General features: G+C 39.2%; 1 protein-coding gene across 3 annotated transcripts in view; it reads left to right on the forward strand.

Annotated features, from left to right (window-relative positions):
• Positions 1 to 22,846, forward strand: part of APP (amyloid beta precursor protein) — a 161,682-nt gene that overhangs the window by 60,527 nt on the left and 78,309 nt on the right. For all 3 annotated transcript variants that reach the window (XM_008924902.3, XM_018076935.2, XM_018076936.2), the window contains exon 5: positions 14,953 to 15,155. In XM_008924902.3, coding sequence (XP_008923150.1) covers positions 14,953 to 15,155 — 203 coding nt within the window. The remainder of the gene's footprint in view (positions 1 to 14,952; positions 15,156 to 22,846) is intronic.

Genomic DNA, 22,846 nt, shown 5'->3' on the forward strand with positions numbered 1-22,846 from the left:
CTTTGCAAGGCAGTTGTAGGTGGGAAGATGCCAAACTTGTCTTTACCCTGCACATCCCCTGTGCACATAACTCTCCAAGATGGCTTTCTTTGTAAAACTAAGGACTGTGTGCAAATTCTGTTTGTGCTCCCCAGGCTTTCATCACTTAGGACTGTGCTAATGCAGTGTTTCTACTTCTTAGAGCTGATATTGCATCTTGGTACAAATAATATACAAAGTCTAAAACTTTGGGCTGGTTTCAAATGGTTTCAAGGAGAACCCTGAAAATAAATGGGGTCCAAATTATGTGAATAATGCAGAAAGTTGAGAGTTCTGAATTGTGTTATGTTTGGACTTTTTAATAATCTAGATGGAAACAATTTGGGGAACAGTGCAGAGATGAAGGACAGAGGTTGAATTGCTGTAATTTGGTGTGATGAGATGGCATTACGACCTAGAATAATTAGACACCATGTCATGGTGGGCATCTAAGTCTTTTGTGACAAAGCATTAGTAAGTCTTGCAAGGAAGAGTCCTTTGTGAATAAAAGAACAGGTTTAAAATAAATATTTCTCTATGGTAATTTCCAGTTTTCTGTCATAAACAGTAGTGAATGGTCAGGACTGTTTGATACAAGAAGCATCAAACTTTGCAGATTCCATCTTGATCCAGGATGGATTCCATCTTGAATATTCCATCTTGGGCTTTCTCCTGATTTGTACCTCTGACCTCTGTCAGCATCACTATTTATAACCCTTTCTGCAGTATTTGTAGAGCAGCCTTTGGACTGTTGCTGTTCCATTTTTGTATATTTCATTTAAATCTTGATTGGATGTTTAGATGTTCTCTTAGAATAAGAAGTGAGTATAGACCTTGTTCTAACTGGGACATTTGCTTTTTTCATCATATATATACACATAGAATATAGATACATAGATTTATCTTAAATACCTATTTCCTGTGTTATGTAGGTAACTTATATTTATTATCTATACACCTCTATATAAAGGACATAGAAATCTTTTCTTTAATGTGTATGATCAAAGATTCAAAAATTACTTTAAATAAGAGAGCTCACAGGGGTATATATAGAGTACTTCTGTTTGCAAGACATATCCCATTTCTTTCTGTCTTTTTTTGTGTTTGTCACTGAACATTTAATTTACTATTCTAGTCCATTTTGTTCCTCGTAAAGTAGTTTAATATCTGAAGAGATGAGTTCAAGAATAACTTCATAAATTTTGTATCCTCTAGGAATGGAAGCTGTAATTGCATTTAAATCCATTTCTGAAGTTCCAAGCAAATAGTGATTTATTTTTCCCCCTCCCACAGAAATGCTTGCAAAGAGGAAAATGAAAGATCATTTTATGGGGCACTTGTACTTCATCTGCAGATGAAGAGCCAAGCAACTGGTAGTTCTTTTAGACTGACTCACTCCATTTCTTGCTGCCTCTTCAGCTTCCCAACTACATTTAAATTGTGTGCATTGGAGCCAGAAATACTCCTGAAATTTAGTCATATAAAAAAAATTTAATTTCTTATGCAGCAGTGGGTGGTAATTCAAATTTTGTATCCATTGAAGTATTTTCCTCTCTCAGGAACTGTGATAGCTTTTCCTTGGGTCAGGTCAACTGAGCACGGGTTGTTGGTGTCTTCCAGTTGACAGCCTCTAACACACCCAGGGTGTGCTCCAAATCATGGGATAGGTGCTGTGCCTTCCAAGGGTGGCTCATTCTGGGAGATTTGTGTGTTTGCTCTGCCTGTCGTTTTTTTGGTGGTCACTGCTACAAGTGCTGGAAACGCTTATGTTCATGCAGAGACACAAAAAGCAGAAGCTGGTTCTTTAGGAGAAGGATTCCATGCTGTTGCTCTGCCACAGGTTTGAGACAGGAATTCCACATCATTCGTGTTGCAGCAGTTACTGGGTTGGCTTATTTTACCCGTTTCTTCCCATAAGTCATCATTTATGGCTGAAATTAGTTGCCAATACCACATGAATACTCAGTGGTGAGACACCCAAGTCAAAGTGAAGGTGACCTGTTTGAGTTAGAGGTGACAAGCTGGAAAGCAGATTATTATATCCTCATTTCTCAAAACTCTGTGACAAAGCAGAATCCAGCAAATGTCGGTGGTATATTTTGAAGTAACTTTATTTCTCAAGCTATTCAGATCTAAATTTTAAAATATTTGCATTTATGATTCTGAATATTTAGAGGAAAGCACATTGCAGCCATTCATTTTGTAAAGGCCATTTTTCAGACTGTGTTGTGTTTTCACCCCCAGCAGTTGTCCCTGGGGCACTGTGTTTTCTTTTTTGCTTTGTCGAGGGTGTTTTCTTCTGTGCAGGGAGAAGCAAAGCAGTGCAGTCATAGATGGATGTTCTTCCTCCCCAGAATTTGACCATCATCTGGGTCTGAATGTAAAAGGCTGTGGCTTGTAGGCAGTACTTGGAGGCAGGTGGGAGGGTGTATTTTGGTGACAGGTGATATATATCTATACCCCTGTTTTGTTCATGAAACCAAGAGGCAGAATCCACACATGCTTTTGAATTTGTGTGGTGTCATGCTCGTCCTGAAATAGTCTGTAACTCTTGAGAGGTAAAAGCGTTTGTCAGCAGTGGCGTTCCTTGCAGTTATCCACACCTTTAATTAACATTTACCTTGAAGTCTGCCTGAGGGACAGCCAGATGCAGGTGTTGGCTTTCAATATAGCTGCAGAGCTCTCCCTGCATAGCTACAGCTCAGTCAGGTGACCTGCAAGCTCTGGCTGCCCTTGAGCCTCAGCACAGCCTGGTGGCCCTCTTGCCTGTACCTGGGCACTTGCTGGAAGCTTTGGTGTTCTTGATGTTCAAGGTTAAACATCTTTAGGAGCAATGGCCAAGTTTCCAGCAACCTGGAAACTTCCAGGTTTTCTCTGTCTACGTCTGCCTCATATTTGCCTCTGCTCATCTTTCTGTCAGTGTATGTGAGATCTCCCAGGCTTTCCTTCCTGCCGGGAAAACAGTCTGCTGTCATTTTCCTTCTTTCACAGCAAGGCACTTCTTTCAAGCTGAGGCACTATGAGTCTCACTGTTGAGAGTTGTATGGAGAGCTTTTCTTTACATCCTGTAGCTCAGGAGCAGAAGGTAGTGCCTTAACATCAGCCAAGTCTCGTTTTTCTAGACCATTTAAATATATTTTCAAGGTCTAAAGTAGGAGATTTCATTTCTCATTCTTTTCTCCTCAGCAGTTTAGGGCAAATTAATTTTGTTTGTTCAGTGTATAAGAAGTGTAAAAGGCTGATGTAATGATGGGGTAGTGCTGTAAATGTTGCATTTGTAGGGAGTGCTGTATTTTATAATTATTTGGTTTACAGTTTCTCATAAACTTCTGCCAAGCTAAGTTTTATGGTTTGTTCGTACTTTCCATTAGCACAGTTAATTCAGTTGTTTTTTTACTACAATAAATAATCCAAAAGGATGCAGTCCACTTTCTGTTGATAATTAGGCATCTGTGAACAAAACTAAAAAAAAAATTGTGCTATATAGCATAATAATCACTTTGTTCTCTGGTTTTGCAACCCTGTACCAGACTGAGCTTAAGGATGAGTGCTCATCTCCCAGATGCTGCAAAAAAGTAGTTAAAGTGATGTATCTTTTTGACTCCCTGAAGAGCTTTTTGGGGTTTTTTTTGTCAGTAGTATCTTTTTTCTTAATTGCCTCTAATCCAAGAAATCCTGAAAGGCATTTGAAACTGCTCAGTTTTTTTAGTGGTGTGTTTCCATGGGAAAGAGGAGTTACAGGGGCCCAGCAGAATTGGTTTGCTGAGTAAATTGTTAGAAAATCCTCGCTTGACATGGAGGAAGTGTATATTTCATTTCTTTTGCTTTCTAGCTCTTTTTACATATTTATCTATGACTTAAATATTACCCAGTGTCTTCCCTTCAGAAATGGCTGCAAGTTGACCTCAACATCTAATTAGTTACAGTCTGAATTCCCTGGAGTGCTGTCATTAAATCAGGCAGTCACATGGTGTGTTTAAATTGGCCACAACTCACCGACTCCTCATGGTATGTCACGCTGCTGCCTTGGCAGAAGGTAGGCAGACAGGCAACTGGGATATCTGCCTGTGGAACAAGTTTATGAAAAATGCCTAGAAGTCTAAAGAGTGATACATAAGCAAGTAAATTTAATAGTATACAAGAGTTTGTGTAAAAATTTTAAAAGTCAAATTTAATGGGCTTTAGTCGTTTATATACTTGGGAAATTGTCTTTTTTTTGCAGGTGTTATTTTTACTAGCTCCTGCTTAATTCCCTTTGTTTGGGTCTTTGCAGGCCAGAGCCTGGAGGATGTTAATGCTGCAATTGTGAATGCAGGTGAAAGCAAGTAAATGCTACATAGTGTTCTCTATGCTCATGGTGTTCATTGAAAAGGATTGTTCAAAACCCTCTTGCCCTGTTTCTCCCCATTACATCTCCCTGTGTTCCTCACACCCTTCTTTTTCCCCTGCTCATCTCTCCATCCACCTGCAGAAAAGGTACTTGGAAATACAGCACAAAAGGAGAAGCCTTTTGGGATCGTTTGACCCAGGTATATTTCTGACCATTGCACAGTAGCTGACCAGGGAGATTAAGAGAAGTAACCAAAATGCCCTAATCTACTTTACCTATTGCTTTGGTGGATACTTTATGCTCTTTAGCATTTACTGGAAGAAGCAAACGTGGCTTGAACATGGAGAAGAAAAGGCAAAACTAGGAGGATTAAAGTGATGGTGTCACGGAGGGTTGTGGATGAAGAAATCATGGAGGAGGGCCAGGTCTTTCAGAGACTCTTACTACTAAAATCCTTCAATTTCTGCATGTTTCCTCATGCTTGTGTCTAGTGTGCAGTGACATTGTGTTTCTTGACCATCCTTCCCTCCTCCTCCTTCACTTCCATTATTCTTAATTGAGTCAAAGAAATGAGCCTTAATTGGAAGTACAGCTCTGAGCCCAAAAGAAAAGAAAAATGTAGAATTACAGAATCATCAAGGCTGTCAGAGACCTTCAAGATCATCCAGTCCAACTGTTAACCCAGCACCACCTTAATCACCACGAAACCATATCCTCAACTGCCACACCCAGATGTCTCTTGAACACTTCCAGAGACAGTGACTCCACCACCTCCCTGGGCAACTTATTCCAATGCCTGACCACTCTTTCAGTGAAAATTCTTTTCTAGTATCTGATCTGAACCTTTCCTGGTGCAACTTAAGACCATTTCATCTCACCCTTTCACATGGCAGAAGAGACCCACCCCCACCTCACTACAACCTCCTTGAAGGGAGTTGTAGAGAGTGAGGAGGTCCCTCCTTGAGTCTCCTTTTCTCCAGGCTAAAAAATCCCAGTGCCCTCAGCCATTCCTCTTAAGACTTGTGCTCCAGACTCTTCCCCAGCTTTGCTGTCCTTTCTTTTGAAGCTTTTGCAGTACTAAATCTAAAAGTGCTGTTGATCAAGAAAAAGAGGTTTTGAGGCTAAATTCTTCATTGGAAACACGTTTACTGGAGGAAAGAGAAAATTAATGTTTTGTCTCTTGAGTGTTCCTCTGCTTTCAAGCCATCTTGTCATTCATGTTAAACAATGAGTTCTTGTTGATATAAGCTTTTTCATTAAATTGGAAAGTCAATCTCTAAAATTTCAGTGAGGAATGCTCCACTGGGAATCTGCTAAATGATTCTTTTAGAAACTATAACATTAAAAAAACCCCCACCCCTTACTCCCCTAGACTTGAGCTGGTAAAGCTGAACCAGACATGAAGCCATATGAAAGGTCTGTACTGCACGTTCTGCCTTAGAAGTAGGAAATTACTTGGATTTGGATGGATAAAAAGATCTCCCTTTTTCCATACTGTGCAGGCTGAACTGCAGACTGTTCATACTCCTGAAAATTTTAAGTAAAACTTGTGCCAGTAGTGGTTCAGAGTCTGCTTGGTGGGGAACTTGGTTGTCTGTGACACAGGGGCACAGCCAGAGGCAGTGTTTTCATCAGCTGTCTTAATACAAATTGTTCCTAATTGGGGGTCAGTGCCCTAAAATGAACACCAGGAATTACAAACTTGCTTCGTTTTTCTTGTCTTGTTTTTCCCCCTCCTCTGAAGTTTGCCATCATTAGAGGTTAACACCAATTATTGAAATAAGTGAATTTTGCACTACAAGAGTTATCCATCACTAAATTGCTGTTTCTGAGAAACTGAATTAATTTAGGGAGATAGTGTAGAAGGTGTTTTGCAATATATCAACTAATTGGTCAGAAGTTTACATCATCTTGAGTTTTGTGGTAGAACTGTTAGAAAGCAAAATAGGAAAAAATGCTTTATACCTGTCCTAAAGCATTATTAACTTATTTTAGAGCTTATCTAAAAACTTCTGTGTTTTTATAAATATTTTAAAGACAAAACCTAATTGCTTGTCTTTATAAATTAAACTAAGGCATCACTAAATTGGAGGCATAATGTTACTGCTTATGTTGAAGAACTTTAGAAGTATTTTGTCCTATTCACATATTTCCTATGCTATTAGCACAGTGTAGGTCTCCCATTCATACATTAATTGGGTTTGTCACTCATGTTGACTGTTACTTAATATTCAGCTAGCTCATTAAATATATTTTTAATAACAATTTTTTTACTTTTTATCTTGGAGATTGATAAAATAAAATTCAGAAAACATAGGAACACCAGAACAGTAATGACTCTTAACAAGACTGGTAAATTTGGATTTTTTTCTTAGGACAAAACAAGTTAGAATGGAACTGACGAAACAGCACATTGCTTTGAGGGGTAATTACAGCAATGCTGAGCTGGCAAATCCAATCACCATTTGAGTATAAAGCATTAACTGAAGTGATGGATGAGGCTCTGGGTGGAGAAAATTAATCTAATTGAGGAAGTGATGGGTAGAAGATACCCAGGCTTACTTAACCCCTGATGAAAGCACTTCTGTAGCTGGGTAGGCTACCTGTATGATTTAAGTGAATGTTGAGCTTGTTTCGGGAGACTTATGGCATCAAACTTGCATTTGTGGTAGAAGATTGTTGTACAGAGAAGGGTTACATTTTTTTGACCTCACGAAACAGAGCCATCACCTTCTGTGTTTTCCTTAAGTAACAGGCAACAATTTTATAAGCAAAAATTTCAAGTTGTCAATTATAATGACTGAAATGTGGAAGAGAATTGTTGCTGTAAAATCAGCTCGAGACACCCTTCTGATATAGCTACGAGAGGTTCTGTGGAGTTCCTGTGACATTGTGTTATATACAGCCCCATTTAAAGCATTTTACTGCTTACAATGCATGAAAGAAAAGAGAGGTGAGAACTTTACACCTGGGTTTTTCAGCACATGCTGTCACAGCAGCATGACTGTGTGCTGGTGGATGTATAGCTGAATATGCTTCATAAAGTTATCCAGCAGTTCCTGCTCTGTTTTATCATTCAGTGATACCTGTGGTCTGTGCTAGAAGTAAGAGCTCGGCGTTGGGGTGGTTTGTAGGAATTCAGAATTCCACCTCTTTTGAGGCTGTGCTTTAATAGCACAATGTAGTAAAGGATTTTCTATACTGAGGACTTTTTTTTCCCTTTACCTTCTAACAAAGGCTACACACTTGGGATACTAGGACGAAACAGCAAAGACATACAGCCTGTTTTTTTTCTGGCAGAAGAGGTTTCCAATCTTGCATGCAAATGTTTCGGCTTTGATTATATGATACCAAGACCTTCCTTCACGTGGGATCTCTATTTTGATCACTGCTGATGAAAAAAATTGTGGTCTGAGTGAAGAAGAAAAGGCTAAACCAGTAAAATGTTGACCTGGAAAACTGGATCTATGCTTGTTTCTGCCATGAAAGTCTTTTGCCAGGCTTGGCATACTGTGGCCACCATAAAAAATTTAGTAGGAAAGCTGTCTCTTTTTCTTCTGGCTGTGCAAGTGGAGATAATCTGCTCTGACCTCTTGCAGCTGCTGCTGGTGGCAGCTGTATTTAAGAAGTTTAAGATGACACGTTCTTTAAAAAATGTTACTCAGTGTCTTAAATTGAACATCCAGAATTATTGCATGCTTCTGGTATTTTTATTTTTTTCCCTCGATTGTAAAACAAAGTTATTCTTCCAGTTTTACCCTGTTGTCATCGTGTGAGGGTACCAAGATGATAAATTCCAAAAACAGGGCAAGTACTTAGTTTGGTACAGAGTTTACACTGTCTGCCTCAGACAAGCTGTAGGACAGCAGGTTGAACAAAGAAACACTAAATATTCCGTTCTGAGTACAGCAGAAGTTCTGTGGAAACAAACATGTTGTAACAGATCCAGAGTTTTCTGCTGATTCTCAAGCTGGCTCAAACAGGGCTGTGCAAGTGATCTTCCCTCTACCATCACACTCTTCATGCCTTTTTGCTGTCAGGATTTTGGAGATAGTATTTATTCACTGTCATCAGGCTCACAAAGCCCGATTTTTGTGTGTTTGCAGGTATGTTTAACTTTCTAGTTTTTAAGTTTCTCTTTAGCAAAAATTAAGAAGGAAAGTGTGTGGGTTAAATATATTACTCTCTTCTCTAAAAATTACGTACTTCCTGCAGAATCCTTCATCTTCTGAAGAAAACTGTCAGAACAGCAACACCAGCAAAGGCTTCGTTTTAGAGAAAAAACTAGGTCAGTTTTGAAAAAGTGTTTTTGCCTGTCAGTCAACAGGTACCTTTTGTAAGATGAAACATTACATCCTACCTTGTACACGTGGCTTTTTAAGCAGGTCAGCTGTGGAAGGAAATTTCTAATGGTATAAAATATGTTTCATTATGGAAGAAAAGGTAAATGTATCTGTCAGAGGCAGTAGGGCAAGGAATGCTTGTTTGTTTCTTATAAGTGTTCTATTTAAATATTGGATTGAAAGGTTTTTAGTGCAACTTCTCTTGTTTTCTGCAAATTTTAAGGAAACAGGTGCTTTTTTGTATTGTTTTTATGTAAAAGATTAGCTACAGTAATAGGAGAGAGACAGTCTAAAGCACAAAAATCACATAATTCAGTTGTTTGAAAAGGTTTAAGAACTCAGAAGCAACCTTTGAAATAGATTATTTGGTTGGGTTTTTTTCTATTAGGAAATGTGAAAATAAAGATAATTGTGATCTCTTCAGTAAAGGAAAACAAAAAGGAAAATTACTGGAAGTGACAAAACAAATGTCTGAAAAATGCTATGAATATGAATTGCTTTTCCCAACTTGCTGTGCAATGGAAGGTGGAACTTCTTTAAAGTTTCACAACCTCTTAATAGGTGTTTATGTGTCTGAATGTGACATTATTTCTTCTTTTTGTGAGACATCCAATTTACTCACCTAGTATGACCAATTAAACCCAACCCTAATTAAAATAACCAAGGCACTCTTTGAGCAGTTTTTGCTTCTGTATTTATTTAACAGACAGACCAGAAACATTATTGCTGTGTGTCAGACTTTCAATTCAGTAAGTCATTGTAATTTTTCAGACTTTGATGCCAATAAGCCATTTAAAAAATCAGTTCCATAGACTGGAGGTCTGACATAACCCTTTCCTTTCCTTGCTCTGTGTCTAATCTCACAACTGCAGTGCAGTTTGATTCTTGCCCTGCTGTCTCATCCACCTTCCCTGTGCTTCAAAAAAAACATTTTTTTTTTGTTACAGTCCCTTGCTGGTGGACTTTCAAGGTGAATGCTGAAATCTCCATTTCACACTTTGCTTTGACTTCCTTTCCTCTCTTTCCCCCAAGCAAAACTACTGTGATAGGTCTTGCTTAAATTTCGTACCTGGATCCTGAGTATCATGTAGTTATGATACTCAGCCTTCAAGTCAGCCAGCGTGCCCAGAGTCAAATAACAAAATATGGGAAGGTCAGTGCTCATGTGCCAAAGCACACTGTTCACTTAGTTTTTTGCTGTAAGTAGTTCCTGTGTTGACTCAAATGTTTAATTAGTGACACCAGAGGAGTGTCGTGGTGGGATTAAACCTGATTTCTGAGAAAACTTGTCCTTTGAGATTTCAGTTCAGAAGAACTCTTTCTAGCATGCAAAGTTTGGAAAAATGTTAGGTGGAAAATACCCAGGCCCCAGATGTGTAGCTTTGTTGAGGGAGAATTTGGTTCCTTGCCTGTCAGCTTTCTGGTTTGCTTTTAACCAAAAGCCTGGTAATTAGGCCACCTCCAGTGCACTCATCTTCTTGTTTGGATTCCAAGTGTGTACCTTACTCTTGTAATTTGCTTTGTGGTTTTGTTTTGTGTTTTGTTTTAAGGCACTAACTCTTAAGGCATGTAGATGTTCACTGTTTGGTCTATCCATTTCCTCTCCCACAACTGAAGAACTCCGTGCTGTGGAGCTTTCCTATGCACAAGGATAAATATGTATCTGTGCTCATCATTATTCATCAATTGGAAGCAAAGCTAAACCTAGGTGAATTACTTGACAGTCCTATCCCATCTTTCCTGAAAGTTCATTTGGAGGAGCTATAGACTGGTGGGGGTTTGCGCTTTTGGGAAGCTGAAGCACAAGAGGCTGGAAACTGGGATGATGGCACCTGCAGTGGTAAAGGTTATGGATGCATAAATTGCCATCAGCTCGACCTGTTAGGCTGAAAGAGCACAGGTTACATGTTCTGTGCAGCAATTGCTTCTCCTGTGTTGGTTCCCACAGCTGACTGGGGCCAGCAGAGATGGCCTTGCTCTCTGTGGCCAGGCAGCAGCTTGTTGCTGATGAAGAGTTGGTTCCTCTCCTGGAATTAGCTTTCCCCCAGCTATTTGCTCAGGCTTGGTGGCTGGTAAAAACCCTAGTCCAGATGGTTTATCTGCAATAAGATACAGTTGCAAAGTATGCAAAGATGCTAATCTTTCCAGATATTGAAACATCTGTCTTGAACACCTTTGCATTCTTTCTGTCGCCCACTGATGGAGTAAATGTTTTTGTTCAAGTTACTTGGCAAAATCATGGTAGTAAACACATCAGTGGATGAATGTTTATTGCAGACAAACATCAGCCACTTTCCAGTATTGATTATTAGTCCACAGTTATTTGTTATCCTAAATTGAAAGCTTTGCCACATTTTTGTCTGTAGGTAATACTTGCAGACAGGCAACTCTTCTTAAAATTTACTTTATCCTTTATGCCCTGTGAATTATGAAACACTGTTAGAAAGAGAACTCATTGTTCTTGCCACCTGTGTTCTGCTTCTGCTGCAGCTTATTGGAATACAGAAAGAAAGAAAGAAAACTTCCATTTACTAGTGTTTCCTTATTTCTTGAACAGCAAGAAGTATCATAGCTCACTTTCCTTCACTCTTGTTTACCTTTCCTTCAGTTTTACCTTCCCAAAGTAATGGAATGATACACACTTCTCAGTGAAGGAAATAAATAATACATTGGTGCCAGCTCTTGACAGTGATGGATTGGGAAAAGGAGGTTAGTAGATATACATTTACAGGTCCGTGGTTTAAACACTGCTTGTAACTATGTGCTTACACACATATTAGCAGGGGCTGTACAGTGGTTTATGTTTTAAAACCAGAAATATGCCTGTTTAGTGATCAGTATGTTTCTGTTGGAGTCAGGAAGGAACTAATTACCTCTTAAGGCTGCCTGGAGCCCCAGTATTTCTGTGGCATCAGAAATAGAACTGAAGCCACCAAATTTCAAATACCCTGTTTTACCACACCTCAGGAGTGCATATAATTTGTATTAATGACCCAGTGTGCTACTTGAATGCTTAAGGGGAGCATCATTTCCCTAATGGGGGGAATGGATCTGGATATCCTGTGTGTGAGGAGGTTTAAGCAGAAGCTTCAAAGCCAGCATGACCTCTGTGTCCACTATGAAAGGAAAGTGCTGGCCCTCCTTTCTGGAAGGCTCCAGAGACAGGAGACTGAGCTGTACTAGTGCTGGGAGGGGGTTGAAGGTATATTCATGGCTACATTTAAACCTAACAATTTGCCTGTGTTGCTCACTGCTGAACTGTTAAATTCAGGTGATGATAATATGGCTTTACAAATCTGTGAACTTGTCAGAGCATCAAGGAATTTTTTTGATAAGCCTTTGAAAAATCCTGTCACAGGCACCGCTAAGCTAAGGCGAAATGTCAACAGTTTCTTGTAAACGAGACACTGCAGTCTGTGGTGCTAATAAAACCCTGACTGGGATGGTATCAAGGGGATATACAGAAAAAGCTGTCAAGGTATTGTGGTTCCAGAAGAAACAAGACTGAGTCATACTTGTTTACAGAAGAAGATAATACTTGTTTACAGAAGAAGATAAAACGTAATAATAATGCCAGGAAGCAAGCACACCTGCTATGTACATTAAATAAAACTCAAAGATTTCTGAGAAAAATACTGGTATCCACATTAATTTGCTAGTAAACATTTACTTGAAAACAGTGGATTTAAACTGATTACTGAGGTGAAAGGTGTGGAGAAGTGAGATGCGCTGTCTGGGAAACAGCTAATTGAGAAATAAAAAAGATACCAGAGCATTTAACATGGTGAGGAGAAACAGCTCTGCAGGCTGTGCAACAGGGAGGGATTTGCCCCCATCTGAAAAGTTCATGCTATATTCCACATGTTGTAGGTGTTCATTCCCTTCCCTGCAATTCTCTGTGATCCCTCTCACATGCATGCTCTTTGAAGAAGAGCCAGGATGATAACAGTGATTAAATCCAAGGGGAAGCATCCAAGTGGATTTTGTCATGTTTCTTACAAGACATATTACCTTTGCTAACACTAAAAATATGCAAAGTCCACCTGCTGTCTTTGTTTGCAACAGGAGCACATCAAGATGGAATATTGTCAATACTAAACCCCCATCTTCCATCATTAGGCTCAAAGTCCCCTGATTACTGTCAAAGACTGGGAGACACCCTGGTTCCCCAGGGCCCTGGGATGTGGTCATCTCCTGTCAGCACTGCTGGGCATGGTTATTGTGATTGACTCTTAGGAGTGAGTGACTTGGTGGGCAGCCTTGATCCTGAGTGTGAAACTTGCTGTTGTTCCTGCTGGGCGCCATCCCTGACTGTGGTGTATCAGTGCTCTTCGGGCTGTTGTACTGCCCGGTATAGCTGAGCTGATTAAACCATCAGAATAATGCCAGTCCTGAGAGTTTTTAAAACCTGCTAAATAGGGAAATGACTTTCTTAAGCCAAATTTCAGGCATTTATTTCTACAAGTATAAAGCAAGGCCTTCACTTCCATTTTGTTATCTAAATCTAAGGTAAACCCACTTCTGTTTCCATCGTTCCTTTTTCTTGAAACATGGAATAAAATATAATTCTAAGAAATACGACCCTTGTGATTGAGTCTTGCAGAATGTGTTGCTAGCAGAAATAGGAGTTTTCTAGGAATGATCAAGCCAGTAGAAAGAATATTATAGCATGTTTTTGTGCGAGCTTTTTAGAATATTTTCAGGAGCCTGACTCCATGAACTGTTGCAGTCTCCCACCACTTCTGGCTTTTTTTACATTGTCAGATGTCTAATTTTCCAGTTAGCAGCAGTTCTTAGAGGGGAGGCAGGTGGGGGCTACTCTTTGAGCATTTGCTTCTGATAAGTTACTGGAGAGGGAACCAGGGCCTACTGTAATGGCAGCACAGCCAGCCAGTGCACACAGAGAACTGTCCTCTGTCGTCCTGCCCCCTTTGCCATCATGCCCCCTAAAAATTAAAATTAAAAAAAAAAAGACAAAAAAAAAAACTTGGCCTTGATGCTGAGAATTTCGCAGAAAAATGCTGTGGACTGGTGTAGCTGAGTTGATTGCTTTTGTGTAGCTAAAAACAGATGGATATTGGATGCATGCATACAAATTATTTTTGAAGTGCTTTCCATGTGACTAACTGACTTTGTTTGTTTCATTAGGTTGTTTCTGTTGTCCTTTTTTAACCTTATGAGCTTGCCGGTATCTGAGAGTGATCATTCATGTGAAAGGAAGAGGAAAAATAATGGCAATTATTCTTAAATCACGATGTGTTTGTAGCTTAGGTGAGAGAAAGACAGAGAGCAGCTTTCTTTAATGTTGAAAGGCATATGGTGTCTGATGCTCTTGATCAAAATCTGGATGTCTTATCCTCAGCATGGTAGTTTAAATGTCTGTAGTGAGCCAAGACTTAAAGCCCCTTAGCTGGGAGATCAGCAGCAGATACTGGCCTTGACAAATCCACCTCTTGTAGTTGAAAGGTGATGGTTTATGTATAGTGTTTATTTTGTGCTTGTAAAAAGGTGAAATACTGGATAAGGAAAATAGAAGAAATGCATTGTTCAGGAAAGAGTTACTAAAAAGGAAGCTGAAAATTTCCGACATAGTGAAATTACTTTTCCAGGGAAAACTGTACAGTGGAGATGGTGGAATTTCTAAGCCAATTTTTAGAAATCAAGAAAAATTAAGAGAAGAACCAAGTGGCCAAGTGGTTTTGTGCCCCTTTTTCAGTCTTTGTCCTATGTAAATGGAAACAGGTTGACTCTTGCAGACTCTTCTGTATCAAGTGAATACATTTTGAGCAAATTTGACCCTGTTTTCAAAATAAAAATTGACTAGTTGACGGCAGCATGGAGTGAGCATTTTTGCAGTGTTATTCGGCTGCGAAAATATGGTGTTGCTGATGGGGATTCTTTTTCCATCCCTGTGGAAAAGGCAGAGCTCCAGTGTGGCATCTTGCTAGTTTCCCCACTGCAGTTGTTGTTTGTGGGGGTTTTTAGTTTTTTTTCTTTCTTTGCTGTTTGTTTGGGTTTGGTTTGTTGTTGTTTTTTGGTTTGGTTTTTTTTGGAGGGGAGGGGGTTGGTTAAGCATTTCAGATTTCTAACTATTTGAGACTTTCCAGAGTCCCCGATTCTTTCTTTTCTATTTAAAGGGAAGGGAGGGAAATTGCAGAACAGGTAACTTTTTGTCCTTACAGAGTTTTTGAATAAAATGGTCTTCATGTTATCTTGAAATAATTTTGTTGCTGACACATCATGACCATTTTTTTCATTTAGTGATGATAAGGCAGCAGAAGAACAAGCAGAGGAAGATGAGGAGCTAACAGTTGTGGAAGATGAAGATGCTGATGACGATGATGATGATGGTGATGAAATCGAAGAAGAGACAGAGGAAGAGTATGAGGAGGCAACTGAAAGAACTACCAGTATTGCAACCACAACCACCACAACTACAGAGTCTGTGGAAGAGGTTGTCAGAGGTAAATTCATGGGCATTGGGCTCGGGGCTGGAAAACTGATCCTGCTGCTTTGCACATTTGCCCTTTACAACAAAACAATGTTCCAAACAGCAAAATATCCAAAGTATTGTTGTGCTTTGACTTTTGTAATTTGCACGTTTAATCTCCTTGCCTTTCCCTTTCCCATGACAAATATTGTTTGGAGTTAGTTCTGCCACAACCCTTTGGGCTTTCTGACCTCCAGCCCTCCTGGCGCATGGATGGTGCAGAGCCTCTCTGTCCATGAAGTGTGTTTGTTGTGCATGGTGTGGACGGAGACAGAAGGGTTGGGTTTTTTATTTTAAAGTAACATTAAATAAAATTCAGCTGCCATATGTAGCAAATAACACAGGAAACTGTGTGTGGGTTATCATGCACATGTGTTGCTGAAGGATAGGGAGTGTCAGTTCCAAGCAGGAAGAAGCACGAGCTGGTTTGGTCTCTCATATTAACAGCAGTGATGAGTCATTTTGTGTGATTTCTATTAGATACCTGTTTGCAATGTTTCTCCATTAATTAGTAATTCAGTAAAAATAGGAGAATTTAGAAATAACTATGCAGAAAAGTGATCCTAACAAATGCGTTGTATTGGGGAGGGAAAGAGGAAATAGGAATGCATTGCCCAAAAAAGAAGACATGGAGTGAGAAAGAATTCTACATTTTTAAAATTTGTTTTTCAGGATATTTTGTAGTTATTAACATGACTGCATTTTAAACTTTGAATTTTACCCTAGTTCATGGACAACATAGCAACATAGTATTTTTAAATGCTGCATTTCTCTTACAATACATAATTGAATTAATTATTCTTGTATTTCTATTTTAATAAGTACAGTCCAGTGTGGTATAAATCTTACTAAGATAGATGCCACTTTTTCTGCTGTGCTTATATCTTTACCAATAAGTGCTGGAGATGGTGGCAGGAAATGAGATTAAAGACTACATTTTAAAAGAAAGGAATTGTGACATGTAGGAGGCAGAGGGAAAATGGCAGCTATTGGGGCAGTTGTGAAATGAGGCAGAAAACATCTGCCTTGGCTTCTTTCCTCTCTGCATGCTTGGATGCTTTGGACTTCAGTGCCATCAGAGTCTTACCTTTTGCATGTGGCAGTGTCCTTTTCTTTTGAGCCGTGGTGCCAGCGTTTGTCAGAGCAGGTTTGGAGCAGTGTGCTGGCTATGATTTATCACACCTGCCAGGTACAGAAGGTGCTTGGGAAAAAGCAGAGACACTCAGTTTAGGCTTTTCTGTTCATTCTACATGGAGATTAACTCGCTAATCAAAAGCTTTAAAGCTTTGCTAAATCACTTGCAAATGTTTCTTTCTAAGGCTGGCAACGCAGTCTTGTGCGTTTCTGTCTTATATAACTGTTGAGTGTTTTGCTCAGTTGTTGGAGAGCCATTTCAGTGAGGAAGGGGGTGGGAGGAGTTTATGTTTAAATCTTTAAACCAATTAAATATATTTCCATATGTGAGCTTTTACCACCTGGGGATAAAATGCTGTACTCTCGCTGGTACACGAATATTGAGAGGAAAAAAAAAAGAAAATAAGTACACTTGACTTTAATGGGATTTTGGATGAGTGGAAATGAGGACAAATTAGGTAGAACATGTTTTTTTTCTGAGGGTGACATTTCAAAGAGGTTAAGATGCTTAGCCTTCAAGAAAGTCGTGTATAATCACATGAATGTAAAATATAAAAGAGATGAGGTGAACTATTGAAGCCACCTCTTAGAAGTCTTTTAGAAAGGTATGATTAGAAAGGTTCTGATTTTATGATGAGAAAGCTGATCATGAGATGGTAGTGTGCTGTTTTTCCCAAGTCTAAAACTTCCTACCTTGGGTGACTGTGAGGGAAACATGCCTGGGTGCAAGTGAGGTGAGGCCAATCTGTTACTGGTACAAGTTTTCAGTGCAGTTCTACCACAAACCTTTGGGCTTCCTGACCTCCAGCCCTCCTGGGGCACGGATAGCGTGGGGACTGTCCCTGAGTGTGTGTAAGTGGTATCTGACAGAGCTGCACTACGCAAAGTGCATATTTATAAACATAAAAGTGTCCCAATGACTTACAGCTTATTTGCTTTTATTCCCTTGCTGCACATGAGAGAAAGCTTCCCACAGGGTCCCTGTAGTCACGATGCAGGCAGCAGATCCAGCATAGGAACTTCTGTGGTGAGCATCTGCTGGTGTCTTGCTGTTGCAAACAGAAAAGTTTGTCATTGTCAGTGTAAATGAAAGAGGCAGAGGGACCTTGTAGACAGCATGCACATTAAGAATTTGTCCATACTACAGAGACACTTTGAAAGCCTCTCCAGATGAAGTGTCGGAGCTTTGTTCTTGTGTATGTAGCTCTGCTCCAGACTGCTTTGCCCAAGCATTTCATAAAACATATCCTAGGATGCTTTTCACAGACCCTTTACAGGCAGTTTTATGTGTGTTTTATGAAGCTGTAACTAATATTACGTCTTTAGCAATAAAGAGCACAGTAGGTTTGTCCAATTCAAGGGGAGTTGCTTTTCATATGTGAAATCAACAAAGAGCAACTGTTCTAAAGCTATGAATTAGTGTCTCATTGTGGGCTGGTTCTGAGCCCTTTCTCCCTCAAATCAGTGGAATGGTTGCCATCAGCCATAAATAATTGAAAAGCATAAATGTAATGTTATACTTTAAAGACACTTGAGCTATTGTAGAATCAATTTTTCAGGCAATTTTATTTCTCTGCATATTTTAATGAATCGTGACCAAAATAGCAATAGTAGAGCCGCTTGAAAACTTATTTTCAGAGAAAAGGAAATTAGTCTTGCCTAGGGAATGAGGGAGATCCATTGGCAGGAGGATAGTATTTTTATTCAGTTTTTACAGCAACCATATTTTTGTGTTTATTAAAAAATATGAACAAACTTTCCATAGCCCAGTATTTATTTTCCTACCTTTTGTGAGAGACCATCTTTACTCTCAGTTCATGTGGAGTATTGCAACAGACCCAGTTTAAACTTTTAGATATGCTCTTGCTGGGCTTCAGATGTTAAATCCAGACGATTGTGGGACTTCCATTGCAGGAATTCAGACAGTGAAATTATTGGCACATCTACATTTTTCACCTTCAGTCACAGGGAGATGTTAGCACTAAATTTGTGCTGAAGAAAGTATGGCTCGTTTACGAAGCCCTGCATGAAAACTGTGGCTCTTGATTTTTGTCTCTGTGTGGAGCAAGGGAAGTGACTCTGCAGGCCAGGATTTAGGCAAGGGAGTGGCTTGATCTCTACTGTCACTGTCACAGTGTCACAGGTGTCGCAGAGCTGCTTCTGAGGCATCCAGGCTCCGGGTGATTCTACCAGCATGTGACAGGCAAGCAGGAGCACTGCTCCTCCCTCACGTGCAGATGTTTGTGGCTTCATTTCTGCTCTCCTTCAGCGCAGGATTTGACAAGAAAAATCAGTCCCTCTTGCCATACAACAAAGAATAAGCAATTCTGGCTTAGTGCTTCCTGTCAACATCACGGTCAATCAGATCTCACTGAAGGGGAGCAGTGGGGTCAGCCCGGCACAAAACACTTGGCAGCTTCTGTCTATATCTCTCAGCAGATGTGGGGGATTCCTCTATCAGTGGAATATTGCCCTTTAGCAGTTGGGTTTGTTCTCTCTAATTCAGGTGGATTTCTTTAAACAGTTAGGGAAGAATTTAAGCAGCGCTGCCTGACATGACGTTTTAACCATGTTTACAATCTGGAGTTGCAAGTGAGAGACCATATGCTGGTTTCCTGGCAAGAGAGAATTAGCCTGATATTGGTGTGGTACCTCTTAGCATTATTGATCTAGCATGGAGGTTTTTTTCTGAAGATTTTTATTTGTGAAAGACTTTAAATCTATTCTAAGGCAAGAGAGGTTAACTCTGGTGGCTAGACCTGCCAGTTGGGAATATTGGGATAATATTAGTAGCATATGCTAGATTAATTGGGCTTTTTTTCCCATGCTCCATAACTTTGCCCCACTTACGTAGAATTGTAGAATCATAGAATGGCTTGGGTTGGAAGGGATCTTAAATATCATCTCATTCCAACTCCCCTGCCATGGGCAGGGACACCTTCCACTAGACAAGGTTGCTCCAAGGCCCATCCAAGCTGGCCCTGAACACTGCCAGTAATGGGGAGTCCAAAACTTCTCTGGGCACCCTTTCTTCTTTGAAAGGTTATTATCGTTCTATTGAAGTAAAAATTCCTTGTTCTTTCTAGGCTTCAAGACTATGCAATATGCTCTAGTTGGAAAGGGGTAATGTGTGATTGTATTCCCTATCACGAAAACATAGATTGCTATATGAATAATACACATTTGGATAACTGTACCAGATTTTTTCACTGTGGAATATTCATTAAGAATGATTGTCTACTCTAACATATGAACAAGAGCTGATAAAATTAACCTAATGGATTTACATTAGACTTAACTGATAGCTTTTAATGACACATTATAATTTAAAGCACAGCTATTCCACCATAATATAATATTTCATTATATTTTGCTTTTTTTTATGATCTGGTAGTCTTGTTGACAGAAATGCAATATACTATTACTTTTTTGGGTCAAGGGCAAAAGTTCTGAAATACTAAATACAGTGTTGTTTTTTGTAAATCTGGTGGGTGGAGAGTAGTTTCCTTTGAAGTATCTCCTGCCGAGGATCTACCAAGAATCTGTTTCCCTAGAGGAAATGTCATTTACTACATTGAAGCAGTAATTAATTGCACATTTTGTTTTGCTGTGTAAAAAGACTGGAATGCACTTTTGTACTAATCCTCATAGTCACTGTCTTGCCACGTTTAGCAGAATTGTGAAGTTATGTGGAAATAATACCTTTTCTAAAACATGCATAAATTCATGAAACTATATTGACCTACATTTAAACTCAAGATGGATTTTTTGTTTGGGTTCTTGCCATCAGTGGTAACTTTATGGCACCTTAGTTCCAAATGTAGTTTTGTTGTGCACAAAAAATAGAAAATGTATTTTCAAATATCTGTTCCGCTTCAGAATTGTAAGGCTTTGTGTTCTAGCCAAGTATACAATTACTTTTTTTTTTTTTTTAAATTCTAAATATGCCCTTGCAGTAGCTTAGGAATAAACATTATAGAAAGAAATTCAATCTTAATTGCACAGGATGGAACTTTCAATTTTAGGGTATTTAACAGTTCTTGAAGAGCTGTCCTCAGTATTGCATTGAGGAGTCATCATTTATCTTTTCTCTGGAAAAAGTGTTTTAGCTTGTACACCAACTTTATTCCTAGAGCTTGTGCCAGCTTCACAACTGTCTTCTCCTAATTCCAAAAACCTCTTCTGAAATTAGCTTTTGTCTCTGAATGCTCACTCTAAAATTTGGCTGCCTCTTCTATCCATATATTCAGAATGAGGAAGTTTTGTTTCCATGAAATTATCTTTAAATATTCCCTTTTGATTAATTCATTGAGGAAAACAATATTGTGCCTTTTTAGAACACAAAGAGTGTAACTAAAGGACAACAGTGCATTTACCCTTGCCTAATTTTACTCAGCTAGTTAAGAAATAAAGACTAATATAGATACATGCATATTAATATCCTCAAACTATAGCTCTCAGTTCCTGAAGGCAGAAGCCAAAACTACTCCAGTTGTAATTTTATATATTCTAGTGCATGATGAAGGGGAGCATATACCTCATGATATCTATTTGAGAGACACCTGCCAGTGCTGGTGAGTTGGTTCATACTCCCAGTACGATTTGTATGTACTTGAGGATATCAACTTCAAACTTGAAGGGCTGGTAAGTACAGAAAGGGTCATCAATACAATAAATTTTCCATTTCAATGGCTAATTGAAAGAACTTTCAGTACTTACAAGCCAGCATGATGGTACCTTTCTACTGTAGCATGAAGGTTGATAGGTTTATCAGAGGTGTAAACTACACACAGGACCCAACTTCCAAGAGAGAGTGGAGTTAGTAGTCTAACTCCTCCTGTTTGTCCTTTTTTTCTTGAATCTCTTAAAATTAAATTTCTGGTTTAAGGTTTGGTGGTGACTGCCAGCATTTAAATGAGCTTAGTTCTCATGATCATGTAAATAAATTCAAATCCTGAAGAAAATATTGAGTAACCTTGACATTTACAGAGACAGAAATATGTAAATATGGCTTTAATTTTTTTCCCTGTTAGAAGTTTACATTTTATTTCAGATTCCTCAGTTGAAAATGTTGGTGTTCAGAGTGTAAGTCCCATGGGGGGGGAAGCATGGATTTGAGATTTTAAAGAAAGTAATTATAATTTCACTTTGATTTGAAATCAGTTTTCTTCAAGGAACAGGAAAAAAAATTATATGGTAATGAAAAATTTAAGCTGCCATTCAGAACTATATATTTCCCTCTGTAAAAACTGATCATCAAAAGTATCTAAAATGTTTGTACATAAATTCTAATGAGCTCTACTTACAGCATTTTGGTAAATGAGTGCTTATGAAAGTACTTTGTGTAAAGCCACTATAAATCAATGTCCACATACTTGAAGACTGTGTATTTCCTAGGGTGCTCAAATCTGTGCTTTTCAAGGAAAAAATGTTGCTAATGTTTAGTGTAACTGATTAGTTTTCAGTATATCACTTCAGCTATTTAATTTAAAAGCAAATCAACACCTGCTTGGTTAGAAACAACTGATTTTGCCTCAAGAAGCTGAAATGAGGACAGTCGAATTATACTTTCCCAGTTACCTCAAAGGTAGTTTGCCATATCTAAGGTTTTGGAGAATGGCGATATTGGTTACTGGGGTCTTCAGTTTAGGACATAGAGAGGATGGGAGAAATTTTGACTGTTGGAGAAGGATGGTTTGAAAACTCTAAGCGGCTAAAAACAAAATTTGGACTATTTATGAATCTGGGTTATGGTAAAGGCTTGTCCTCTTCAATTTTACCCAGTTTCCTGAAGCCAAAGGCAAAAATGTGTCTTTGTAGAGGGAAGAGTGAGCAAGTCCCTTAAGCAAAGCAAAGCTCACTGGATACAAATTATTTGTGGTATCAAGTAAAATTACACAGTTGCAGAAGGAATCTCATCTTTTGCATCAGTTTTCAGCAACAAGATTGATATATGAAGCAAAGACAGCTTTTAATTTTTTGATGAGTCATTTAGCAGTGTGTGCTACCTGCCTGCTTCTAATATCTGGTAATATAGCTTATGCATCGTAGGCATTAACTGCTGCACTTGGTAGCAGTGAAAGGAAGGGGAAATGGCATTTGGATTAATAGCCCAAGGAAACCCACTGAATTTCCCATCTCAGCACTTCATTTCCCCATCTTCTCAGCTGAGGTGGTGCAGCTGAGGACCAAATGCAGTGGCTTTTTCCTGTAAGGACAGGTGATGGGGGTATGGAGAGGTACACAAGGAGCATCTGGCCCACCAGCAGGAGTGGTGGGACCATATCCCAGGCAGTGAAGCTAGATTAAAAATGTGTCTTTGCCCCGAAGAAGGGGTGAAGGAGCACTACTCTGAGCCCTCCACAGAGAATGGTGGACAGAGTTGATGACACTGGGAAAAGGATGACAGGAGAGAGAGTTTCCTAGGCTGGACCAGCCCCAGCTTCCCTCAGACAGAGTAGGCATGAAACAGTGAACAAGAGCATTTCCCCTTCTCTTGTTTATTCTTCATTTAGGTCATAAACCTTAGAA

The sequence above is a fragment of the Manacus vitellinus genome, unplaced genomic scaffold (assembly GCF_001715985.3).
Source record: "Manacus vitellinus isolate BGI_N305 unplaced genomic scaffold, ASM171598v3 scaffold_34_pilon, whole genome shotgun sequence".
NCBI lineage: Eukaryota > Metazoa > Chordata > Aves > Passeriformes > Pipridae > Manacus > Manacus vitellinus.